Source organism: Falco punctatus, assembly GCF_963210335.1.
Source record: "Falco punctatus genome assembly, chromosome: 4".
Classification (NCBI taxonomy): domain Eukaryota; kingdom Metazoa; phylum Chordata; class Aves; order Falconiformes; family Falconidae; genus Falco; species Falco punctatus.
Window position 1 is genome coordinate 91,276,944 of NC_137583.1, and position 27,558 is coordinate 91,304,501.

At 40.7% G+C, this 27,558-nt stretch overlaps 2 protein-coding genes across 7 annotated transcripts in view; one reads left to right on the forward strand and one right to left on the reverse strand.

The window, feature by feature from the left end:
• The window catches only part of MPLKIP (M-phase specific PLK1 interacting protein), a 29,035-nt gene extending 5,718 nt beyond the window's left edge, over window positions 1–23,317 (forward strand). Inside the window, exon 2 of the mRNA XM_080382159.1 lies at window positions 250–23,317. Coding sequence (XP_080238285.1) covers window positions 250–453 — 204 coding nt within the window. The 3' untranslated portion in view covers window positions 454–23,317. The remainder of the gene's footprint in view (window positions 1–249) is intronic.
• The window catches only part of CDK13 (cyclin dependent kinase 13), a 49,799-nt gene continuing 43,698 nt past the window's right edge, over window positions 21,458–27,558 (reverse strand). For all 6 annotated transcript variants that reach the window (XM_080382148.1, XM_080382147.1, XM_080382144.1 and 3 more), the window contains exon 14: window positions 21,458–26,610. In XM_080382148.1, coding sequence (XP_080238274.1) covers window positions 25,754–26,610 — 857 coding nt within the window. In that variant the 3' untranslated portion in view covers window positions 21,458–25,753. The remainder of the gene's footprint in view (window positions 26,611–27,558) is intronic.

Here is a 27,558-nt window from a genome sequence, read left to right on the forward strand (position 1 = left end):
TGACATAAACAAGTATTTTAGAGAGGTCTGGGTTTTTTTTCTTATCCTGGTAAATCATCACTCATAATTAAAGTATAATAAAGTTAAGATTTTCTGAGGAAGATGCAAGTGAAGAGTAGCAATTAGCATTAATAATCAGATTCAAAGCTCTGCTACATTAGAAGGAAATATTTTTTAATTTTTTTTTTTTTTTTTTTAGTTTTAATTAGTCTATTAAATGTTTCTTTACCTGATGGTTTTCTTCCAAAGGGATCACCCAGGACATCTACTCCATTTGGTACAGCGCATGGCAGAGAGAAAAGAGTGTCTAATGATGTGGAAAACTATTACAGACCTTCAATGCTTGAGGACCCATGGGCTGGCCTAGAGCCAGTTTCTGTTACAGACATAAACCAGCAATACAGCAGTGAGCAAACAACATATACTGGTAAAAAAGGGAGGTATTTCAGCTAAACACCTTTTTAAAGCCAAATAACTCCATCTTGTCAGGAAAACTTTGGGACAAAATCTTTACACTTACACAAGATGAACAATAATCAAGACCTTAGATAACGCTTTTATTTGATCACGTCCACCCTTTTATCCTACTTTTTTTTATTATTATTGCATTGGATATTTTTATGTATGTGAGGGAAAAGGAGTGGTAGGAAAACTTACGTTTCTGGCTATGTGGAAGTGCCTACCAGCTTTGAAGAACAAAGTGTTCTTTAATCACCAGCGACTGATTTGTGACTGTTAAAACAGGTTTCCATATATTTACCTCTTCCATGCCAGATTGTTAGCCTTTTATTGTAAACTCCTTTAGCAAATGGTATTTTTTTATGTTTCAACATTTTTAGAATGAAGTAACTTGGAAATAAAGTTTTGTAAAGCCTTGTTTTGTAATGTATAAAGATTATTTTAGGACTTTGTTAAGGTGTACGTATGAACACAAATAGTACTAGTGAAATTAGGTGACTTCTGTAAATGTGCTTGTATGCTGTAGTTAACCTGATTTTGTGCATAGTATTTTTTGTTAATTGTAGTGTAACATGAAGTTGAAACATGACTTTTAGCCATCTCAGGAAGCAAATGTATTGTCTTTGGAAAGTTTAATTTGTTAAACCAGCTCTTGAGTCATAAACAGAATTATGTAATCATTTGCTTTTGTACTTTCAAAAAAATCTTATTTGGAATCTTACCAAGTCTGAGGAGCACATAAAACATCAAGATTAAATAAATGACAATTACTTTCTGGATCCACCTGTTAGAACAGCATAGAATGGATGACAGTTTGTTATACGGTTGACATTAGTACATGCATAGCATCTTTTTTTATCTCTACAAGATTTATTTTTTTTTTAAATTATTTTTTATTTTTAACTATGGCAGACATGTTTGCCTAGAGAAGTCTTGAGTGCATGCATGTTCTATTTTTATACTGAAGAGGAAAACAAATGAGGTTTTTTATAGAGCTTGTCTATACATGGAAGATCCATTCTTAAACCCAGTAGTGAATATTGTAATCTAGAACAAATAAGAAGTAGTTCCAGCTGCAGGCATGCTCTTAACGTGCGATGTTAAGCTTGCAATACATATCTTAAATTTTTGTTGAATGTGCCATTACTTGTTAGTTGGTCTTGAGTTTGAAGCAGTAGGTAGAGGGCGAAGACTTGGTTAAAAATTAATAAAAGCGTTAGTTCAGTTTTCAAAACATATGTCCTATTTTAAACTTCTTGCATACTCCACAGAAAACATATTTCTGTGGTCCTGAAGCATGGTTAGGTAGAAAAGCACAGGAAATCACATTAGACTATTCTTAGTAACTTGTCTTTTGCTGAAGTAGAATAGTCCTATATACCTTATCTGTTTCAGTGTAAAATGTCTTGGGTTAGTACTGCCTTCAGGAACTACTTCAGACTGGAAGGGGGGTTAACATGGTGAAATGTGCTAGCTGAGTCTTCCACTTTTATGACCATAATCTAAAGTTTGTCACTGTGTCTTTCCCAAATTGACCTTATTGCTTTAGTATTATATCCAAAAAGCCTGCTCAGAGAACTGAGAACACAACGCCTGCTTGATATCAGGAATGGCTAAATCTTCATCCCTGGATCAAAACCGTGCAGCTATCAGTATTGTTAAATACTGATATTAAATGTTAAGTATTAAATGGCAGCTATCAGTATTGTTATCTGTAATACATACCAGCAAAACTGAGAGGACTTGACAAGCTGTAGATAGTCTTTAGAATTTATAAATTGTTTGTCATTGTGAAAATTGAAGTATAAAGTTTTCTTTTTGTCTCTTTTTTTTTTTTTTTTTTTAACCCTGTCAGGTGTTGGAAAGCTCACAGAAAAAAGTTACAGGGTGCTTAATTGAGTCATCTTTTTTGTTACTATTTCCTTTGTAATTCAGTGTAGTTTACTTTTTGCAACATTTGGTGATCTTGGGGAAACAGCTGCAATTATATTTAACAGACTAAAGCTATGTGTTCTCAGTTAGACATGAGAAGAAATGGAGTTTGGAAAGGAGGAAGGAAAAGGATTCATGACAAGAGAGACTGTTAGAGGTGGGACTGATGGTACAGTAGCTAGTATCAGCTGTCCTTGCACATTGCAAAGATGCGGTTTTTTTCCACTTTGGCTTTGTAATTGAGCCAGGGATCAAAACCAGCCTTCTCTGGTAATAACTGTTAACTCCTGGAACCAGGTGTCAGACATCAACGAAGGTAAATGTTCCAGAAAGAGAATTGAGGACATAATCTTGAAGCATTGTTTAATCAATATAGGCCTTCCACAATGCTATCTGTTAAGCTGCTGCTCCAGTGCACTTCAAGATGTGACCCAACAATTCTAAGTACATCATACTGCTAAAGGCTTCAATAATTTGGTCAAGAATCAGCAAGGAATTAAAATGTAGATGTAAAATAAACCTTACTAACCTTATCACACTGCACCAAAAACTTAAAAATTATTCATCTTTTTGGCTTCTAGGAGGAATTCTGCTATTACACTAACATTTCAAAATGTCATTGTTAAATAGCTGTAAAGTTCAGAACTATATATATAGTGTTCAGAACTATAAATATAATGTACTTAAAGCCAATTTAAGCTTTGCCTTTTTTGCTGTGATACCCAGGAAGCTTAAGCACTTATCTCCTCACTGATTTGTTTCCCATATGGCAAACGTTCTGGAGATAGGATATATCACTTCCTCATTTGTTAATGAAGCCACTTCATAGTAACAGTATAGCTCTGGAAATAGCATTTGATGATAAAAAGTACAGCACAAACATATCCTTTCTTCATGAGCCCATGAATCAAAATAGTGCCTGTGTCTTGCTAATGAAGGGATTCTTCTGTAATGAACACAGTAAGAATATGGGCGTTGTTCTTCCTTCAGCAGACTTCTCTAAATGTTAAGGTAAGTAATTTTGCTCCTTTTTCAGAAGTTTGGATTGATGTACTACTTTTACATTGTTTTGTTTGCATTGTGTTTGTCAAGGCCATCTGACTTTCCATTCAGTTGTTGTAAAGGAATTGTATAACTCATGACTAACACTCTTCTAGCAAAAAAAATTGTTTTCATTTGTTGATGTTTGCTACAGCGTTTAACAGTGGACTGTACTGCTACTACATTGTGCTAATATGACAGTAAGATAACTTAAATCAGCCAAGCACAATCCTGTGTAACATGGCAACACACCAAGCGGGCAGTTACCCCAAGTTGTGTACTCTAATGCTTCAAAGATAGTTCAGGTTTGGGTTTTTGCTGTGACTTTATAATGTGGAATATTCATTCTTCTCTGGCATTTTGTACACGCTATTTTCATTGAAATTGTAAAACAATTTGGAATGTTAAAGTTTCAATTAAAACAGGATTTTAAAAATACATATCAAGCTACTTCTTTTTAGAGTTAGCAATAAGGCATGGACATGTGGCAGCATTTTTGTAACGTCAGAAGTGGGAGCACTTTGCAGAGGAAATGCTTCTGGTCAACAGAATGGGTAACTTCTGCAGTCAGGTTGTTTTCCTGTTAAGGATATCTTTAAGTGCTCTTCACTTCATATAAATGTGTTAATAAGACATCTGAGGGAGGAAGCATTTGAAACATGCATTGTGTGGAAAGCCTACAAGTAGCTCTTCAGCTCCCTTCTAAAGAAAAGGTTTTATAGTCTGGATTTCAAGTTGTTCTTCTGAGTAATCTTGCTGATGTCAGAGGATTTACTCATGCAACGTACGTAAGTATCTAATACCACAGTTTGAAAATCGTATCATCCATGTGTTTGTCAGTGATTTTTACCAACTCTGCAATAAACTGCTCTGTTTAGCAATTGCTCTGAATTCAGATTCATACATGTGCTTTTATACATGAGCCAAGACTGTCTTGCAAGTAATTAAACTTGGTTTTACAATTTTTTTCTAAATTCACAAGACTAAAGACTTGTTTTCCTTTCCCCAAATCTTGGCCCTTACCTTCCTCCCATCTTCCTTGAGCTAGGGTAGAAAAGGGAGGATTGCCTGCACTAACTGATGAAGAATCATGTCATGATTTTCATGTCTCAGGTTTTCAGAAGCTTGTGTACCAATTGTCATGGGTAACTAGATACATTTTTTTATATATGTATCATTTGAGATGGCTGAAACAACTTCTTAGACCAGGAGAAAGGGAAGAAATTGCCAAGTTGTGTTAACAGTAGTGTAGTTCCAGCATTCAGTCATTAGTTCACAAACGAATTTTTTGCCTACAGTGACTTTTCATCTGCATGTCTCACTAGGTGCAAATTGAATCAGTTACATTTTCTGCTGTTTTCACCAAAATATGTGCCTTACTGACTTAGAGTTGAAGAATGCTTTCTCAACCTAGGCTTCTGAATTTACCTGTACAAAATTACTGGCTCTTCAGTGTTAGACCTCATATCTAGGTCTTCCCTTTTAACATCTAAAATGTGTTAAAGAGCGTTATCTCATCTGCATTACTTCCTTGATGACGCTAGGAAACCTTTCACTACTGGCCTAGAAAGAATTGGGCAAACGCTTGGTGCCAAAGCAGGGTTGTCAAACTAGCCTTCCTCTCCTATTCCTCTCCTAGAAGTTACCCTATAGTGGGGCCCAGGAGATGTTCTGGGCCAAATAGTCATGCATTTTATTTCACCACCTCTGTGTGGGTTGCAGCATTTTAAGCCATATCAATGGTTTGCTTAGTGCGCATCCTGGATTTTAAATTTTACCAGCGTTATAAATTCTAATTTGTAGTTTTAACTCCAAAAACTGTTGCACAATCTCTTCTTCTGCAGTAAAGTCACAAGTGAATTTCACTGCCCTCCGTGCACTGATCTGTCGCTGTCGCACGTTCCTTTTCTGAACTATAAATGTAAACATCTGTGTACAAGAAAATAACTTCTGTGACTAAAAGGGGTCATACCAGTACAGTTTAAGCGTGAAATTTTTAATACTGCTGACACTACCACTATTAAAATGAGAACTTCTCTGTCCCCGTTTAATAGGGCAAAAATGAAGCAAAAAAAAATTAAGCAGGCAAGATGCTGAGCTGGAAGCTGTGGTCTGCACAGTGCAAGGTGACCTACGAGACTAGGGCCAACGTTGCAAATCAGCATAACCTGTATTAGCCTGTTTCCAGATGGCGGGTAGAATGGGCTTTTACCAAAGAGCTGAAAAAATACCATCCCACTCCCTAATAAGGCAGAAAAGGTACTTCTGAAAAATTACCTTAAACATAGAAGAATTCTTACGCAGCCCCACAAACGATGAGATCTGTCTTGTTCTTATTTTTCTTCTGGAGAAGCACTGACTTGTTTAGCGATAACTTCAAGGCTTCCTGCAATGTGAGCTTCAGCCAAAACCATCAGATCGCCATTTGACCTGTTCTGTGACAAAAGGGAAGTCCGTCTTATGTAGAATATTGGACATACTCCATTTCACAAAAGCTTAGGCTGTACTATTCACTGGATATGCAAAGCTTTTGACGCTAGAGTAGCATGTAATTCTTAAAATATTCCTGCATTTGATTTCAAATGTCAGTATTTGGGGGCAGTAAAAGCTATACCTTCATATCCTACCAGTGAAGTAATTTTCAACTATTAAAATTAACTGCCAAAATTGCTTAATTCTGAGTATTCATTTTTGCCAGGCAACTGCAACAGGATTGTGGAGGATGTATTAAATGGGGGGGGGGGGGGGGGAGGTGTTGTCCCTGCAAAAGAAAGAAAATAAGTTTAACTCGTTCCATTCAAATGTTAATTCAAGTAGTGGTTGTGGTTGCATAGTAGAGTTCAAAAGAATCTCAGGCTCCTTCCTTTCTTACTTGAAAGAGCTTAACATCTTCCAGATCTGGCCAACGCATTTCACCCAGCAGGCGTGCTGGGACAGAGCTGTTGCAGTTGAGATGCTGGGATAGAAATAATGGTCTGCACAGTGCCATACGGACTGTGTGAGTAGGGATGTGATTACAGTTCAGTGTAACCTGTGTTAGCCTATTTCCAGATTGCAGCTAGAATGGGATTTTAAGAAGGAAAAAAAAAAAGACCACTTCCTTCCCACCCATACATAAACACACCTCAGGGGATTTTTCATTTTCTAAGCCTACAGAGAGCTGCTGTGTTACTGGGGTCAAGAATAAGAGAATTTAAACGTTCTTTCATTTACTCGTTAGTGACAGCATCTTAGGAGGCAAAAACTTCGATGTCACCTCAATTTTTAACACAATTCTTTTAAAACGGGCTGCACCAAAAATCTGTATGTGCTACCCTGCTTTTATGGGCAACAGTAATGACACTGCTTGATGCTGCATTACAATACACTTAAACCTTCTGGTATCCATATGTTTTTTGCCACAGTCTAATTGGTGTGTAGTCAAGATAGTTAAAAGCTGTTAGTGAGAGTCAACAAGTGTTTGCCTTGGGTTTAAATCTTTGTAATTTGCATGAGGAAATTCCTAAGAGTTCAAACTGCTGAACATGCTGTTGATGCAACTGTTAGTGTAACTACTAATGAATGGAATAACAAAACCCTTTCACTCTGATGCAAATCATTCCCTTTTCAAGCATCACACAAGTTAATACTGGAACAAGGGAAGAGGAATCAAGCTAATCGACAACTTCTGTGGATGACTACACAGCATAAACCACAAATAACAGCAAAAATAAGCTTTAAAAGGCACTGGCTGCCAACAGGGGAGCAGTAGCAAGAGTAATTGGATTTTAAGTAGTAGTTGCACAGCATTTTTAAAATCAAACCACTACCTCCTGTGGCTTAAGGAAGATCTTTAGGTTAATGTAAAATAAGGCTTTGAGCTGTATTCCCTTAACAGATGTTGGGACTTGCCATGTTACTGTTCCTACCATTGAGTTGCAGAAGAGAGTAAGTATCTTCGCTTTTCTGTGACGTCTAGCGTCTTTGCATAAGTCTCATTTCATAATATTTTTGTTTAAGCTAAGATAAAACTGTGTTTGGAAATCTCAGGGATTGTCAAAAAGGTGAAAGGGAGAATTAACATCTGCAAATGATCCAAGCGTACAACTTGAGTTGGTGACTGTAAGAAGGTACCAAGGGTCCATCTATTGATAACTTGCCCTTCCACTTCCCTAAAGCGATTTCCCTTGTCCGTAAGTTTTTAATAGCAACCAGGAGGCTATGGCAACTAAATTACACCAAGGAAAATTATTTGGTGGGTCATTTCCAGTTGTTAAGAAAACAGTATGTATGTGCACTGTGGACAACAGGTTGAGAAACTGTGATAACCGTTTTCCAGTGGAAAATAACAAATTTTCCAGACTGCATCCCTGTTGCAACTGAAGACAGCTTCCTCTACCAGCAGTGTCCCTGGGCTTAGAATAGCTTTGGAAATAAAAGTTCCAAGTATGTAAAAAGCTTGCACAAAGAACCTTTAAGTCCCTGTGTTCAGGGTAATTATTGCATCTAGTTGCATATTTTTTTAATGCTATTCTAATTTCCTCCCAGAAAAAAATTCTGGATGTTTTATACATTGACTCTCCTGTAGCCTGTAATCCTCACTGCTGCGAGGTGAGGAAAAAGAGTTACTGTCTGTACTTTGTGGACATAACTGGTAATAGCCCAGTTTAATTTCTCTCTGGTATTAATCACCCCAGTAAGCAGGTGACAGAACTCTCTTTTCATTAACCAAATCTCTATAATTTATCTTACAGCTTGAAACTAGTAGATTCTAATACATTAATAAACACATCCACATGTATACTTCATGCTTCAGGCATGCAATTTAAAGGCACCTATCAAAAGCAGGTGGTTATGCTTTGCCCCACCCTTAACTCCACAGAGAGAAGATAACTTTAGTAGTCTTACTGTAATTTTTTCTCTCTGCTGAGCTTCTGTTGCACAAGGCAGACATGCCCCTGCTGTAGTGGCCACCCTTTTTTCTCTAGGTTAGGAAAAAGTTCTCTTAGGAACATGCAGACAGGTGGATGCTCAAATCTCTGTAACCAGTGCAAAGGTGGAGGCACAGTCACTCTAAGAAGACAACAGAAAAACTAGGGAAACAGTGTTGGTCCCACTTCTTCCTCATAGCGTCCCAACACAACCATCTCTTAAATACCCCGTATTTCCACTCAGTGTATTGTTCTTGATCATACACCAAGTTGGAGGGAGGAAATCGCCCCATGAAAGCCTGAAGTCAGGTATGCTGACGTGTGACTGTCAGTCCATGAATGACAAAAAAAGCAGATGTGCGTTTCCAAGAGAAGTGAGTTTTATGAGCAGTGAAAATAAAAAGTCTGTGAATAGGGACCTTTGCTCTTCATTATGTTTAATCATTTACTGTCAATTAAAAAAGATCGTGTGGCTTCAGGCCAGCCCTAGTTACTTCAGTGCTAAATTCTACTTCAGAAATATTTAAGCAGCCAGAAGATTTCCTACAGAGCAACTGTTCTCAGTCTTGTAACCTTTCCAGTGAGCAGAAGGAAAAAGCAAGGTTTTGGTGTCATTCTAACTGTATTGATGTAGCGGAGAAAAACAGCAGAAACACATTTAATGTAAGTGGATGCCTTTACCGGCAAGTGGTCTGCTGCTATGTAAGCATCCCAAAACAGATCATCAATTCCTGGTGTTACTTACGGGCTGGGGGAGGCTCATCAGTAGAGCAGACTTCCCCTGCCGGCACCTCCCGGCAAGGAGACTAGTGGAAGGGTCTGCACCTGCCAGAGCCCACCGTTCCCCTGGAAGTCAAGCATGAGCCACCTTCAATTGCTCACAGTATCACAAAGCATGAGCACAGAATTTGGGCAGGAGTCCAGAACATGTTACAAGTCTTCCATAAGCAATGAGAAAGAGTAGAAAGCTCAAGACAGATATTAAGACCTGCATTCCTTGATTTTGTCTCTCACAGGCTCCACGACATTCTTTGCGGTCAAGCCTTGCCCCTGCTCTGGACTCCCTTTTGACCAGCTATTCCCATCATTTTTCTTTGGATGACCCTCCATTTGAACCAAAATTTCTCTCTTAAAACATTTCCACTCCGTTGTGATTTAAGCCGTCCATAAATTCTGTTCTTCAGAGCTGTCTGCATCACAGGAACATTTTTTCCATCCTGACCTGACTACCACTGTTCCCTTCTGACAAAGCAGATACTGCCAGTGCTTTCAAACCAAACAACTTAGAGCTTGGATAGTTTAAAATGTGTTTCAAACTAAACTTGCTGATGTCTGAAACAGGAAAGCTAACTCAGCTGAGCTTTTCCAACAGTGACTCTCGGGACAGAAGCTGTCAGTAACGTCCCCAGTAGTAACACTGCTGTTGCAGACTCGACTGCCAAGGGATCTGCAGAGGTACCTCCACCTGTGACCTCTCTGCATCTTCCTCCTTTTTCCTACCACAGATTGTTTTCAGACTTCTGGTTCATCATCTTTGTCCTGAGGTCCTGCTGGATTTGTTGTTGTTGTTGGTTTTTTTATTATTTCCTGCTACTAATGCCAAATTTTAAGCATTTTTTCAGAAAGGTAAAGAAACATCGTTTCTAAAGTTCCAAGCAAATCTGTACATGTTGAATCCCAAAGAATGGGTGAAATTAGTAGTGTCAGTGACTGCTAGTTTGTTAAGAGGTGTGGGATACAGACCTCTTCAGTAAAATGTGCATTCCATAAACTCAAGCATTACGTGAAAAATGTTTTTCCTAAGACACTGTACATAGATCTCGTCAAATCCCAGATCTCACCATCCGTCAGTTGGTGCTAGAAGGAGGTGTTTATCCTGATACCCTGCACAGTGTTAGGTCTAAACCTCATCTGGCAATTCCCACATCAAACCTACAACTTCATTTAAACCACAACATAGATATCAAAAAGATCTCAGATGCCCAGCGTGTCAGCATCTATCAATCAAAGCTGAGCCCAAGCCCAACCAGTATCACGGAAAAACCTGCTTTCTGTCTAGGCTGGCTTTCTCCAACATCAGCTTCCCTCAGTGGATTAGATTTTACATTTTTATATTGTATTAAAGAGACATGTATCAAATTTCTATTCAAGGTAGGTAATCAAATAGCATTTGAACATTCTCTGCAAAAATTAAATACAGCCATTAAAATCACTTTAGGACATTTCTTCTAGGACCGGATTGTTTCTCTGTTTTCTGAAGCTTTTGTAATAAGTTTTAAAGTAATGGTTTACTTTAAAGTCATTTCAATTATCTACTGAAGTCCTACTGATTAATATTCCTCTGCTCATGTTTTGTATTAACCCTTGTGCTCAGCATCACGCTGGAAGGTAGCAGTCACTTTCACTGTTATCTCATTCCAACTTCTTGTGTCTTATAAATGTGACCAACTTCACTGATTTTTTTTTAATCTGTGATCTTGCTTTCCACAGCATTAAAGTATTAAGGTACATTCTCGCTGTTCCTCTCTGTTCCCTCATCTCTTAGTGCAGTAGTTAGAACAGCACCTAAATTAAAAGCAACTGGAGTACCCCAAACAAACATTGTAAGGCTCCATGTCCTATGCCTCCTAAATGTTAATCCTTGGTAACCACATCTTTAGCACCCTCCTTACATTTAGGCTTTGAAAAGCAACATTTGCATTTGCTGTCACCCAGGCAGAAGGAGTTACAACAATTCACAGCTTTCCTTGGAATTTCCCTCTCCTCTCCAGAGAGGACTGTCCTGGAGTCATGTCAACACAGATATCTGCTTGCTGTGACTTTGTCCTTCTTTAATATTTATAAGAATAAAAAGCATCCCACCGGGGGGCCCAGGCCAGGCCACTTTCTGCTGGCCCTTCCTGCTCCCAGGCACCCACCAACAGGTCAGGGATGCTGGGGCACACACGTCTGTCTATCCTGTGTCAATACTCTTTTACGGACCTATTGCCTCCGAGTTTGTGCAACACTTCTTTGAAGCTAAGGGTACAAGTCGTTCATTCAGAAAATAGCACCAAATGCAATTTGCTTCCCCTATGAAAAAAAAAAAAAAGCAAAATTGTCCATCTTTTGTGTACCTATGTGAGCTAAGTATGTAAGGGAAATTGTAAAGCACAATAAACTTGCAATGTGAAGGTCATTAAACTTGAGTTGTTACCTGGAAAAAAACCCCAAACCAAACTGATTTCAAGGCAAGGCGCAGTATTTCAGTGGAAGTCTCCAGCTCCTGTCTTTCTGTTCGGAGGTGCAAACAACCCATTTATATCTGATTTAGAAATCAGGTCTCATGTCTAATTATTTTGCCTCCCTGTTGCTCCAGACAGGCTAGTGTGAAAGATCTGAACGAACAGGAGGACGATGATGCACGGTTCTATAACAGCTTTAATCCCTATATCCCTCTAAACAGAAATTTGCCTTACAGATTTAAACATTACTTTTAATATAAAGTCAAACTGATGCATTCACTACATTTCATTAAGCAGCCCATCAACCTTTAGAGAGATAACACTATTATCTCTTCATTTTACAAGTGGGAGAATGAAAGAATTGGAAGAGAAGATGTCCTGGTTCGGCCTTACTACTATTTAGTGGCAGAAGGGAACCCAGTGTTTTCTGCTCTCCCTATTGCATTCCCCAAAGTGGATTAATCAATTAAATGGTCAGAGCAAGGTTGAAATGCATCGCCTTCCTGGGAGGAGGGATGCCAGCAGAAGGGCAGCCGTGCTTTCCAGCACGTACTGATGATAAACAGTAGCTGTTTAATTCTGTGAGCATCTCTCTGTACTATAACTGTTCATTAAACGTTCTAGATTCTGATACAGGTCCACAAAACCACTTTCATTTTCCTGAGCACCTTTCAGATTTGCTGTATAGAACACAAATAGACTCAGAAACATTGATACCAGCAAAACAAATCTGCTGCTTATGTCATCAGCATGCAACGACTTGGAACAATTGACCATCTCAGTGATTTCTCTGATCATCAACACATTTGTGTGGTTCCCATCTCTCAAGGACAGCTGCAGTTCCAGTCTGCTGTGGCCAAAATAAGTATGCCAAATTAGACTCTTTTTTTTTTATTATTATTTTTTAAATGGAATGTAGTTTTATCAAGGAAAGCAAAGTTCTGTTGCAAAGGGAAATTCTGTCACTGGAGAATTAAATGGAGATCCCTGACGAAGTTAACAGGGGGGTTGGTTTTCATCCTTTATCTGACCTAAAATCTGCAATGACAGCAGGAACAATTTCAAACTAAGATAACAGTCTGACATTTTTGTGCACAGCGCTACAGCAATGGAGGTCACAGTCTCTGAAGAAACAGAGAGGGATACTTGTACTATTGAATTTCACTGCATGTGGAAATGATTTGTGCTGTAATCCAAAGCGTAGCCCCTTCCAGTGAAAGATTCTCAAGCAATTATCACAGAGTAAACCAGTCTGTAGGTCAACCAGCTATTAGTTTAATGAGACTTCTTTTTTTTTTTTAATGACCAATATCTTTGTAACTGATAGACGCCTAATCTGGTGAAGCACCCACTCTCATCTCCTGGAGACAAATGTGGTTCAGATTTTCAAATTATTATTATATATTATTAATGAATCAGAAAGCAAAATATGACAGTATTCTAAAACATACTGTAATAAACTTCCTGTGCTTCAAAACAGAAAAATAATCCACAAATTCACTTTCATAGTTGAGGTTTCAGGTCTTGAAGTATTTTGGGTTGGGGATTTTTTTTGGCCGGGGCTTTAAGTGGCATAATCTCTTTCTAGAGCATAAAACCGTCACCATAATAATTACAAGTATTTTCATGAATATTATTTTTAAAAAGCTACAGAAAATCAAGCCTAAAAATGTTAATGCATTTCTAGTAGTGGTCAAGCTGTAGATATGCTGATTTTACAGTTCCAACACTATGTAATATATCGCATGATGTAGATGATGCTTTGCAAAACAAGGGTGTGCAATACAAGTGTTAGAAACCTGGTTTCTTGCTCTTTCTGACTAACTACAGAGTGTTTAATGTCAACACGAGCAGCTTTTCCCTTCCCACTCACAAACAGTTTTAGAACTGCTCTGAAGAACTGTAGGAGCTGCCAGCTTTCCCGGCACACTAGAGGACCCACTTGACAAAAACCCCTACCCGCAGGAAATGTAATCCAATTTGTTGGGCCTGTTTATGTGCATGTGAATCTAATAACGCTGCTGTTGATGTGTTATCATCTCACCCATCACGTGAAGTCCTCCAGTGGAGTTACACAACTTGTCTGTCCGCATGGTGCTCTGTTGGAAGGGGTCGAGCCAGTGTCCTATTAAACAGCCTCCGCGCAGCAAAGCATGTGCTTGTACGTTGTTCACATTGATTTTGTCTTGTCAAATTGTTGTCTCGTCTCAGCGTTGTGTAGAAACTTGGTCAGTTATCCCCTTTTTCCTGCCACAGAAGCTGTTGGGAGAATCGATCACGCTTAAAACACAACTAGAAATAGAAACCCTCAAACTGGGTGTCAGCGAAACATCTGCATTTGTTATTCTTTCTATTCTGCGTACAAAATCCTGACCTTTTCCTGTTATCTGCAGCCTCCTTTGTTGACAGAAGGTTTTAGAAATTTTTATTTTTAATTAGTCAATGTAACTGATCCCTCTCGTTCTCATTGTATTTTTCTTTCCAGTTGTATAGAGGCAACTGATGAGCTCACTGACTCCTTAGGGCACCAACCTTTACTTTGTTGTGGACTGCAGTGACTATTTAGTTCTGTTGGATGCTGTCTACTCTCTTTCTGCTCTTGCCACCACAAACATGTCATACAGATGAAATATTTAGACAGAAACATACTTTAACTAAGACAGAAGGATGCCTCTTGTTGGGACTGTATCTCAAGTAATCAGATATTTTCAGACCTCAATAGAAATACAGACTCAAGGAAAAGAAAAAAAAAAAGACTGTTTAGGTAGGTGTGCCAGTTTCACCAAAAGATTTCTGTTAAAATTACATTTTCTTTAAACTGCTGACATTTTCTCAATCAAACATTTTTTGATTCATCACTTCAAAGAGAATAACAGATGGCTTTAAACAAATGTTTCTTGAAAAAAGTAATTGAAAAGAATAATTTCGTTACTAGCCTATGACCTACATACTGTGACAAGGTGTGGCTCCTTGCTATTTTTACATATAAATTTAATGTATACAAATCCATACTGAAATGAATTGTATGAAATTATGATTTCGTATAAATTGCATACCTGTTTGCCCATACCCTGAGCATACTAAAATAATAAGAGATACAGTTAAAATTAATTTCCTGTCACAGACTTTGCATTAGCATATCTTTTCTGCATTTCACATGCAACCTTTCTGCAAAGCCCAGAGCTCCTTATTGTCATTGCACTGTATCTAGCCATACGTTTACATTTTAAATAAACCTGGAAAGCACTGGTTTTCAGATGCAAGGTGATGCTTTGATTTACTGCTTCCCACAACAAAGAGCATAATGTAATCGTTTCTAGAATAAAAAAACCCCATAATGCTGAAACCTTAATACAGGAGATAAGAAATGAAAAAGAAGAGTTGATGGGCTGCAAGGGAGAAAAAAATGACAAGGGCTTTGATAAAGCATACGGAAGGTTTCCCTGGATGTCAGTAAAAAAATCACATTCTCACAGTTAAGACTTACGTGTTGTACTTAAAGGGAAAAAAAACCCAACACCAAAATGAAAAAAACCCCAACACCCAAACCCCAAACCAAACTGGAGCCTAATGGGAGATCGGTTGAAAGAGGTGGCCATCTCCAGTTTATCTAATGCTAGAAGCTAAAAGAGGGTTGAATTTCTAATAGAGCAGGTCTGCAAAATTCTGTGGGATTTATTTGGGGTGTTTTTGTCATTATTTCCAAAAGGAAATATTGTAATCGCAAGTACAGTTAGCAAATAAAAATTATTACTACTACCTGCATGTCTTCTTTCACTCTCTCACATAATTGTATGTGCTGGCTTGGAAGTCCCAGGGCAGGATCTGCAATCCATAATGAGCAGCAGCCTGGAGAGGAAAACGCACAGAGCTTCTAATAAAGGCTGCCAGGCTTAGAGTAATACTTCCCTGATGCGGAATCACCAGACCATCTGCAGATAAGTTCGTAACTATTATATACTACCCCATATCTCATATACACCATTAACAGATTTCTATTAATTTCCCATGTCTTCTCTAGCTCTTACTCTCTTGCCCACCCCCCTCCCCCCAATGAACAATTTTCACAAGAAAGGTATTCGGATAAATGGTTGTGATTTATCTCCGTCCGGCAGTGGCAGGGTGGGAAGCAGGAAGGTGCCCGTGCAGTCAGACAGCCCACTGCCTGCCTTGTCTGGGGGGCAAGGGCTGCACCCCGGGGATGACCCACATTTTCCAGAGGGCGGGGAAGGTTACAGGACTGCACGGGGGTAACGTTGCCTGCTGGGTTTACACGCTGCATGCAGCATTCTTTGTTTACCGGTATGGGGATGTCTTTTCATTTTAAACTGTCGTGCAGGAAGGCAGGGCTGGCCTGCTTCTCCTCCACGTATATTGTGTCCCTGGGTCAGCTGCAAAGCAGAAGCCCTGATCTCTCAATGGTATATTGCTTTGCAGGGGTATAGATCAGAAAGTTGTTAAATGAAGGCAGGCGCTCAGCTTTTTTCTGATGGTTGTTAGCGCTTAACCAGCATTCTCCAGCAACTCAGGCAGTGCTTTGATTCTGATGTTGGTCCTGAGCGACGGGGCACAACTGTTCGTTTGTTCGTATTTTATCCATAAGCAACAAGGGACAAAGAGGCTGCCCAGCAGAGAACAAGAAAAAAAACTCATCTAACCTAAGCCCTGGTGCTCCATCTTGTATTTTGGAAACAAACAACAACCATTGGCCTGGTGGAGGGAGCTGAGGAACAGTAAATGCTGGAGCATCCAAAAAACATTTTTCCAGAATGAAAAATAAAAGCAACATACCACAGGTAGCATCGGCAGTGCTAGCTTTGAAGATGCTACACAGCAATATTTGGGGTTTTTACACTATAATCTGTGAGAATAGCTGTATCACTAGAAAAGCATTTTGGAGCTTCCCTCATTTTTTTCAGAGCAGAGAATCTCCAGTTTACCTTGTCTTGGAGCTTCCAGTTTAGGGACAAGTATTGCTGTGATGTTACAAAACCCAGACCGTCCATGTGCTTACCAATGCGCTCGCTGCTGTAACCCAGGGAAAACAAAGGAGAAGCCCGTGTTGGGATCCTCCCGGTGCTGGAGCCATGCTGGGTGACCGCGGACAAAAACGGCCTTTCTCCCAGATTCCCATATGAAAAATCATACAATTTTTCTAAACCCCCTCCAAGGTAACGTGAAAAGAAGGGTCATGGTGTGTGCACCAGCAGTGCTGATGGGAGGAGAGTATTTCCTGCTGACGGAGAGGGTGAGGAGAGGTACACTGCAGTGGATGCTGTGCGATTACACACCCCAGATGACTAGCACGTTGCTGAAAATGATCTCATCATTAAACCAGTGACATGATCTCGACCATTCCAGGAGGCAGATGATGCTTCCTACCAGGAACAAACGGATGCGTGCCCAGGGCTTAGACACCAACACTGCAGATGCTCCACGAAGGAAGCTCAGGTCAACCCCCACCTCTCCACAAGGCAGCAGGACGCTGCAGTGCCACCACGTCTCTGAGCACTTCCAGGTGCCTGCCGTGGCCCAGCACCACCTCCTCGCCATACTCTGCCCTCCCAACCCCCTTGGAGCAGCACAAACAGCACCAGCCCTGCAGGAACTGGGAGCCAGGAGAGCACGGAGGGGCAGCAGCAGCAGCACCATCCTGCTGGGAGTAGGGCTGCCACGTACGGCTGCGGGGGCAAAGAGGGGGAGAGGAACAAACCCATTGTGCTCTGGTTGGGGGCTGTCATTTTATGGTTGGGCGTCCGTTCCCCAGAAACCTACTAAAGACACGTAACAGCATTCACACGCCCCATAACGTGTGCTACTAGGTCACCGCCGCCTGGAGAAGGAGTGACTGGGGGGGGGGCAGGGGGCACCCAGGGCTTCTGTACCCTCGCCTGGCCCTCCCATAGCTCAAAGCAGACACAGCACTTCTAATGGGAACGTGAAGACATCGCTCCCCGTTTCCAGCTTGTTCCAAATTCTCATCTACTGATTTTCTCACATTGAAACACAAGATTGATTCTTCTTGCAAGGAGGGATGTTTAAAGCAGGTTAGGGCTGGGTTTAGCAGCAGAGATTATTGTCAGATGAAGTTCCACACGTGGTGCTTTGTATTCTGAAGAGGCTGAGGTGGGTCACAGTGAAAAATGTGTAGAAAAAATGTGGGTAAATTATTCTGGCCTTCTTCAGGTAAGAGCATGGGTAATATTTGGCTTCACAAGATGGGGGGGGGGGGGGAGGGGGGGGAAGATACTTCCCTTGCATTTTACCTGAAAGATACTCTCAGCTTTTCAGAGTTAAGTACAACATACATTCCCCAGCTAGAAATAAAAGCAGATCCCACCAGCAGCCGCATTGCCCAGCAAAGCAGAGTTCAGCTGGGCATTCTCACTCCACGAGACCTTCATCAGGGAATGGATCGAAGGAGCGAGCTCCCGTACAGCTCTGTGGCCTGTTGGATACACCTTCTTCCCCATATTCTGGCACATCAAAGATTTTGAAATAACAGGTAGGGAAAAAAAGCCTGGAGTATTTCCAGAGTATCAACACAGCTACTCACCCAGGTAAAACTGAAGGGCATTAGGCTTGGACAGACAGATGTGCAGCAGAAGACCTTACCATAGGGCTGGGCCATTCTGGTGATTCAAATTCTAGCAATTTATTGCAACCAGTGGCATTTTTTTGGCTGAGGCATTCTTCTTAATCCCGAGAAGCAGCCCGGGAGACACGTATGTTGGTGAAGTCTGCAGCCTGTGAATTCTTGTCTCCTGCCTTAAACAAAAAAACCCCAAAATAACAACAATAAGAAGAAGAATAAAAAAGACCCTTGTAAGAGGCATTTTACTGCCACTAGCCTTTAAGGTTGGAAGTTGTAACCTGAGCTCCTGGAGTTCAGCTCTGATGGAAGAGATGAGGGAACCATTCCGTCCCAGACCCTGGAAGGTGCCCTGTGTTGCCCACAAGGGAGCTGCTGGGGAAGAAAGCAGCTGGGGTGTACCATGGAGGCCAGGACGAGCAACACTTCAGCAGACCTGGGTTAGTCTCACGGTGGTTTCCAATATCCACAAGCTCCCTGAAGGATAATACAGGTAAAGAAAAACAGAAAAAAACACCCCAAACCAAACCAAAATCCTCCAGGTTCTACTTTGAAACCATTCCCATTGATCCTTTTTTGCAATTGGCGAGGATGAAGAAGAATGAAGGCAAAAGCCCCCTTGCTAGACACATCAGTAACCATCTCTCCCTTGCTCCTTGTTCAGGGAAAATCCCCTAAGCCAGGCTTCTGTCCAGTTCTCTGTACGGCCCATGAGTCGCTCAGGGTGACCCAGACCCAGAACAATGAGGAAAATCACCATCGGCTCTTGCATTTGTATTTGTAAATGGGTCTGAAAAGAACTTGCAGGATGAAAGAAAAAAGGCACCTATCTGCGCTAGACCTGCACGCTCAACACTGGCTTCCAACTATGTCCTCTAGCAACGATGGCCATACCCTAGCTTGCAGGAGGGAGCACAGCACAGATACACATCTGCTCAAGTCAAATACTAACCACAGAAACCAGTTAATCCCCACCCAGTTATCTTCAGGGCAGCACACGGCTGCCAGATCTGCTTGTGCATACCAGAAGCTCCCAGGCTGGTTTCCGTAAAGCTTACGCTCAAGCGTTCCCTTTTCTACCTGGTTACGTCTCTTGAACTCTGTATTTTCTTATACAGAAAAAAAATCTTCACAAAGCCTCTTTGCAAGAAATCCTATTAAAGACGCATTCATCACATTATGAGAATTTGCCATATCAATAGTACGGCCAAAGCACCCACGGAGGAATTGTGGAAGCGGAATCAAAGCCATGCCGTGAAAAGCGATCCCAGTGCCGCCCGTTAGCAAGGGCTGCAACACACGGGGAAAAAGAAAACATTACTGTACGCTCCAACTCGAAGTTCCTCCTGAGGTAAATCACACTGACCGTGAGTTTTCTCCATGGGCAATAAAAAATGCCCCAAATAAGCAGCCGTAACAAGCAAGGGGCTTTAAAAACAAACCCCTTGAGCTCCATGGCTGCGAACGCAGTTGACTGGGAAAGGAAACAGTTCCCCTTTATTTTTCAAACAAAGCTCGCGCTCGCCCCTTGTTTGTTGTCGCTGCCAAAAGCTCTGACTTGCCTTTTCTTCCACTTGATGGGGGAGTTTGGTAGCTGTAATCCCCTTCATGCAGATGGCCTGTCAGGGCTTACAGGCATTCCTTAAAAATAGAAGCAACCTAATCCCGGTTCAGCTAATTTAACAGAAGTTTCTGGAAAATTGCATGGTTCTCTCAGAGCTAACAGGCAATAAATAATTCATGGCTGTGACACGAGATGGCCTGCTTCCCCTCCTGCCATCGATTTCACAGACGTGTTCCTTGCTCTGTGTCAATACAGGCTGTTGGTCTGCAGTTATTTGCGTCTCTCCTCTTTCACTTGCTCTTTTATTTGCAGCTGAAGATACTGATTTACACACAGATCCCACTGGAATTGTTACTGGTACCTTTTTGCACAGCTTGATGGCTGTACGGCACGAACAGTTGACTGAAGGAGATGCAGCACCATTGTCAAACCGTTACAGGATCATTCTCCAACATAAACCAGAGCCAACTTTGTCATGTTGCTTGTTGCAATAGCAACTTTCATGAGAAAAACGGAGCGAACAACTAGAAATTGTTTCATGCAGCTGTCTGATCTGACACACATAAGTCAACATCCAACGTAATATAGCCTGAAGTGGTCATCAGAAGTAAAGCCCTGCCTTTAATGGCAGCTGCTGCCCAAGTATTCTCTCCAGTTACCAGCCTGATGTCAGATACACCCACGGAACTGCTGCTGGCCTCCGCCACCTTCACCGCTCATCGTCTCTGTCAACGACACGTTACCGAAGCCAAGGCAGCAGCACTCCGTCCCACCTGGAGTCTGAGTATGGAAGATACGGCAAGTGCCTTATTTTTGGATGGCAGCATAGCATTTATTGAACAATGAAAACACTTTCATTCGATTTGCTGATACAGCAGGAAAAAAGCAGAGAAGCCTCAGGCATTCAAAGTGCAGTTGCTGAAGCCTCACTCGATTTAGAATCGCAGGATCGTTTAGATTGGAAAAGACCCTTACGATCAAGTCCAACCATAAACCCAATGCTGCCAAGTCGACCACTGAACCGTGTCCCTCATCACCACGTTTACACATCTGATGCCAAGCAAAGGAGCTGCAGTTTTCTCGGAGGGGTCCTCCCGTTCCTGCAGGGCACACGCCTGCTGGCATTTTCAAGGTGCCTGCCAAGGCAGTGCTGCACATAAACATCCAGCCTCCAGCCAGGATGCCTTTGACCCCCATTTACAGCGCTTCACAAGCAGTGTACGCACGTAGCCAGCCACGGAAAATACCTGGCTTTGACTTTCCATCACTTCTAACGCACACACCATCCTCTTTAAATAGACAGCGGTGGGGAATATTAACTGCACCTGTCCTTGGACAGCGCCAAGAAAAAAAAAAATCACGTTATACATTGCCCACCCTCCTGAAAAGCTCACACAACAGGTGCTGGACACAGCATCATCTTTTCAGCACTAGAGGGGCTCATGTCCCCTCTGTGTCCCTGCACGCTGCCTGCTTTGGCTGCGCCGCCTGCGCTCGCTGCATAGCTGCTGCAGCAACCTGGGGCTCCGCTCCAGCCACAGGCACTCGTCCTGCCACCCGCTGCGGTTTTCCTTCGAAAAAGTACTGGAGAAGTAAATATTTTTTTAAAAACTTTGCAGAATTTCAACACGCTGAAAATTATGTTCATTAGGATACTATAAAAACTACCTCAGCTTAACCCAATGTTTTTCTTAAATGCCCTTTGACCACCAGAGAGAAAAAAACAATGAAAGGCTTCAAGTTTTCATCTATTTTATTTACAGGCCGCACAATACATTTTATATACAAATGGCTTAAAATAACAAAGAGTAAGCAAGCTGAAGCATAACAGTTTGATTATTTTAAATTAGGTTGTCTTGAAATAACTCCTGCAATAAAGTATTCTTCACCCTGATAAGCAAAAGTTAGTTCGATTTTAAGTCAACCCAAGGTAATTTCATTTTTAAAAACAAGAATTCAAATCACTTTTCTGGTGATTCCTTAATTTCATGACACACTTCCGCATATACAGAACATCCCAAAACCATCAAGAAGGGCAACAGCCAAATTTCCCCATGTAAAAAACAGTGTAACAGAACAGACTGGAGAAATGTCGTATGTAAAACACCTGCGTGTTTATTAACAAAAAGAATAATGCCAGAAATACATCCGAGATTTTTCTCTTTAGGAAACAGAATTCATGGTCTGAGATCTAACTTGCCCGCAGATAAGAGGTATCCTAACGTTACTTCAGGTTTTACTGCACAATTACCTATTAAACTCATCCAACTGTAAACTTCACCAAAACAGAACCTTGCCTCCTGCACCAAGCAAAAGGAGAAGAGCACTCAAACCCCTAAGAACTTACATTACAGCACTTATCGCCTCTGCTTCTAGGAAGCACCTTACACTATCGTGGTATGGAGAAATTTTAACATAGACCATGCCTTATGGAAACATAAGAAAATATAGAAGTTTGCCATTTAAAAATTATTTTCCCAAGAAATTATATTAACATTTAATGATACATGTATTTTTACACCTCTTCCCTAACACTGCTTCTTTCTGTTCAAGGTAACAACCACTAGCAATCCACGACAAAAGCTGTTTCCTTTTCCTTTGGCTGATTTTAAGTATTATAATAGTCTTAAGCGTTTTAAGTCATGGTCATAGCAGTCCTGTTGTGCTCGCTTTCTTCCTCTTGGTATGGCTAAAGACCACTTAATATAAATAATGAAGTACTTGCTACTTGATAGTACTTGATTACAGTATTTTGCTATGTTTATTTAGAAATACAAACACACAACACTTACTTTTCGATGTAGTGTCCAGGTCTCTGTAGCACACTTTGGAATCGCAGCACAGAAAATGTAAACCCAAAGGATTGGGAGGGAAAGAAACAAAAGCCACAGCTCCACAGAAAAATAATGTAATTTTCAGAATGCCTACTACTGCATCAAAAATGCAAGAGCCATATACGTAAAATGCCAAACTAGTACAGACTCACTCTGGCGAGTGAAATTTTTGTTCATTCAAAAGGGTAAAATTCGGAACTGACATAAGCACCTTGTCGTGTGATTTAATTTAAAAGAAATTTTGATAGGTAATACACAGGTCCGGTACAAATGAACGTGGACTCATAGTCCTTAGATCCGACCAGTTCCCTGGCTGCTAACCTGCCCAGGCGCAACTCCGAGGCCAGGGGAATGCGGCCGCAGGGAGAAACCCTCCTGCCATGCACCCGGGGGCTGCCCACAACGGGAGGGCAGAGCTCCAGCCCCACACACAGCCTCCGCCTGCCCAGGAGAGGGAAGGCTGCCAGCGAGAGCCAAGATCCCCCATGCTGCATGGAAGGTAATCTCTCCAGAGTTATTGTATACGGAAATATGTTAAACGTCTCCCTCCAAATTACCCCAACACTGTTGTCCCAGGCAAACAGTGTTCAAAGTCACAGGCCAGTAATCCTTCAAGTGACCTGGGGAGAAGTCACTGCGCAGCACACAACAGCCACAGTGTCCAAGGTTTGGTTTCTGATTCATCTGGGAAGTCAACTGTCTATTGCATCTCCTTCTCTCTCCCCTCATAGTTCCGATTACTTGTGCTGCTTTTTTTAAAATCAGAGTACTGCCAGCCTGTAAGGAAACCGCACCGTCGCTCACACAGTCAGAGGGGACTGACTTCTCTGTGTTAAATGAGGTGAACTAAATGATTTGAAAATTCACCTCCAAAAAGGGAAGCAGTAAGAAACATGTCTTCCTTGCATTTTTTTGTATCAGAAGTCAAATAATGTAGTCCTCTGAGATCTACCTTCCATTTGAACTTACCTGCTTTTTTAGCTATCACCGGCAGTTGCATCTGAAGCACAGGGGAGTAACACCAGACTGCACATTTTTAGTGAAAGCAACTGCCTAAAAAATCTGAATGTTTTTTGCTGGATTCTTAAAAAAAGCAATCTGTGTGTATCACTGTGGGATTGTTTTCTGGTTGTTTTTGTTTTTGGTTTCTGTTTTTTTTTAAGTAGTAACAAAAAGCCTTAGCTGACACTGTCCGTATCTAAATGACACTAATGATTTTTACCTTCAAAATTTTACTAGCAGAAAAATGCTACAGGGGTGTCCTTAGTCAAGGAAAAGTATCCATTCATACATGAAGCTTTTGTTTTTCTTAAGCATAGGCTATTCAGGTCACAAGTACTTGTTTCTGACTGGGCCACTTTTATTTTCAGATCGTGGGATTATCTACCGTGTCTAGTGAAGGCAACTGCCAGACTTACAGGGACATCGCAAGCAGCATGACTCTCTCCATTTCTCATCTGCCAGATCCTCAAACGCTACACAGTTAGCCAAGTGAGTTTCTCCATGCTCTACAGTGTAGTAGTTAGCCATATATGAACCAGGATTTTCAACTAAACCAAACCAAAACACCAACAACTTTGGCTTCTATTCTGAAAATCCAAAAAGTCACTGACAAGACTACATTTGTAATAGTGTAAGTAGAAATTTTACTTTTTAAAAAGTAATAATTAAACACTCAGTTACATAAGGTACCGATTTGTCAACTGGATAATCAGTTGGAAAATTGTTTCCAATATGGGCTTTAAAACATTCTTTTACGTACATGCAAAATATAACCATACCTCCTCTCTGCAGCAGAGAGACCACTTGTTGTCCAAGGAAAAAAAAAAACAAAACCATGCTGGAAGTTATAATTAATATGACGAGTGGCTCCTGGTAAAGAGTTTTAACTACAGTCATTTTATCAGTTGTTCAGAGAGACTATATTCCAATATTAAAACGTTCTGTGGAATAGCAGATATAAAATCAATTAATTGGCACAATCACAAGTTTACAGAGAATTAGAACTAGTGTCAAACATTTTGCTGTTGCTTTAAATAACGGTCATTTTTCCTTTGGTTACTTCCTATAATGCAGTATTTGTGGTAAAAAGATGACAGTGTCAGCTTCTCACACAAAGTAATTACTGCTGTTGACATTTAGAGAAAAAACTATTTCATCACTTGGTAAGGACATATAAGTACAGTTTATTTGGCAGAGGAACTAAAACACTTACTACAACTCCAAGAGGGAGCTGCGGAAAAACTACACTCTTCATTCTTCTCCTCACTTTCAACGTTTCTCATGAAGATCAATTTGAAAATTATAATTTAATCAAGATAAGATTAGGTGTCTAAATAACTGGCCCACCTGAAGTAAACAGCACAAGGTTATGACCTATTTGAGTTGCCTATTATCTGAATTTTCATGTTAACTACTTAGGTTTAGGTATTATTTTTCACATCAATCTATGAAGTACTTCAAACTTTTGCAGACCTTAAGCTTACATGTTAAGGCACTTACCATTCAAGTAAAACAGTTTTTATATAAACAAGCCTGGGGAGATGGAGAGAACATTTTACCAGAATATCCATTCTTTTTTTTTTTTTCTTTTTTCTTGGAAGGAAAAAAAATAACATTGAACAAATATTTATAAAATTTTGCATCAAGAGAAAGGTTGTGTTTTATTATCTGAAATGAGCACAAAGTACACCTTCCACAATAACACTGAAAGCAGTGCAAAGACTGACAGTGACCTCTGACTAAAGGTAGTTCTGTAAAAAGAAAAATACCAAATAAATCAGTGCCCTGCTTTGATTGTTGTAAAATTTCTTTTTTACATAAAAGTTGGTCCAAACTTACAAAAAAAGCACAAATGTGCATAGTTCAGAAGATCTGAAAGAGTGCCATAAAAAGCTGATGTCCCTAAATTTAGCATCCACTTAAAACTGCCAAAATACAAAATAAAATTCAGAACTAGAGTTTGTGAACATGTACAATCAATTTATCTAGTTTTCAGACAGCATGAGTTTTAAGCATTTTTAATTTTTCCTACTGTATGCAAGACCCTTTTCCACATAAAAATAAAGCTGTTGAATTAATATTATTCAAGTCTGTTGAACTGCTGCTTTAAACTGCAGCTAGGAAAAAAAAAAAAAAAAAAAAAAAAAAAGAAGTTTTTCCAGATAAAAATGATGTGCCTGAGGAAAAACAGATACTCAATATGGTAATCCTCTGCCGCGCCCTCTCACTGCAGATGTGCTAATGTGTCCCCTGTATCCTTGGGAATAGCCAGGTCCTTGGGCAGGAGAAGTCCAAGTCTGTCCATGCATGTGGCTGATGCCACTCGGATTTTCCTGTAAGTTACTTCCGTAGCTATAGTTGTGCATCTTTGCGGGCAAAGAGTGTGTACTCTCTGGCCCCGCGGAAGCATCACTGCTGCTCCCCAGAACCGGGATCGGGCCGTGGCTGTATTCAAACCTATGGTCTTTATCTCCACTAAATAGCATGGGGCCAGTGTTGAGGTAAATGTCTCCATAACCAGTTACTGAGCTGGGAAAGGATTCTGAAAAGGCTGACGGAGGAGGGGCAGCACCAGAGTGAGATGAAGCAGTACTGTAGTTATCCAAAGACTGAATATCTGAGTTTCCAAGGAAGCTCCTTCTTTCTAATGCTCCTGATGATCCACTTCCTATTCCATCACTACTGCCATAATGGGCAGATGAGAAGGAAGATGATCCAAAGTTATCCTTGTAGTCTGGGCCTGTTACGTAGGAGTCTCTAGCCTGATAATCCACGCTCGTTTGTACTGGCTCCTCTGTTGTTGCCTGAGCTTGATGCTGAGCAAGCAGCTGCAGAAGAGCTGCTTTCACTCCTGCATGAGGATCTGTTCCTGAAGAGTTAGTTATAGGCAAATGCTGGTTCTCTGTCCGATAATCAAGGTCTTCATCAGTGAGAGGTGGAGGCTCCGGTGGCTCTGGGGGACGCTGGTCTGGAGGCAAGATCCGAGGGCGTTCTTGTTCAGGTGTCCGGTTTAGAAGCCTCATCTCAGACTGCCTAACCAAATCCTCTTGACCTAAGCAGATGAAAAAGAAAAATACTGAAATAAAACCATATAACAACAATACCAGAAAGGAAAGGACTCATTCCTGGAACAACACAGAGGTTTGTTACTTCAATTCTCATTAACTTAGCAGTCAAATTATTTTATTAGTAGTTGGACAGATTATTTTGGAGACAGCAACACCTCATTTGCCTTAGGATGGTGATGCAGGTTTCTCCTCAAAGTAAGATTACCAGGCAAGAAACTGAAGAAAAACGGTACAAGTTCCTTAAAAAAACCACCCAAACCCATCCCCTCCCCAAAAGAAAAACAAACCAAAAAAGAAAGTAAACCTCAAATCTCAAGCAACACATAAACACTGGAACACTCAAAGAGGGATCGGAAGGAACTTGCAAATAGAGATAAAAGTCTTGAGAGACAAAAGGACACCCTATCAAGGAACAGCAAAACTTAAGATTAAAGAAAACCACCGCCCCAAAAAACCTCAACCACCGCCCCAAACCACTTCAGAATATTTCTTTTTACAGCTGCAAACACCACAAGCAATACATAAACCACCATACAATAAAACTGGATGAAATAACCATCTAAAAAGATCCAACAGCAGAGCTCTAAACTTTGTGAAGACTAAGGGAGCCACTACTACACCCCAAAGAAACCCTTCAACCATGGGTGTTAGTGACAGTTATGGGTAACCACTTACAGAATCTGACACCAAGAAATTGCTCTAGTCAGCATTAAAAACAAAAATAAAACATCCTCTCCCCAAAATAGGCTTTCCCTAAACACACACTCAAAACTGGCAAATTCCATCTATGAATTTGCTAGAGAAGATGGTCTTCACCACCACAAACACCACTAAGAAAATCTCAGCCCCCCAGAATAATATGAACGTAACTGTTTAATCAGAAATCCTACCAGCCCTTGTGTACCTCTTAAAGAGGGGAAATCATCTTTTGT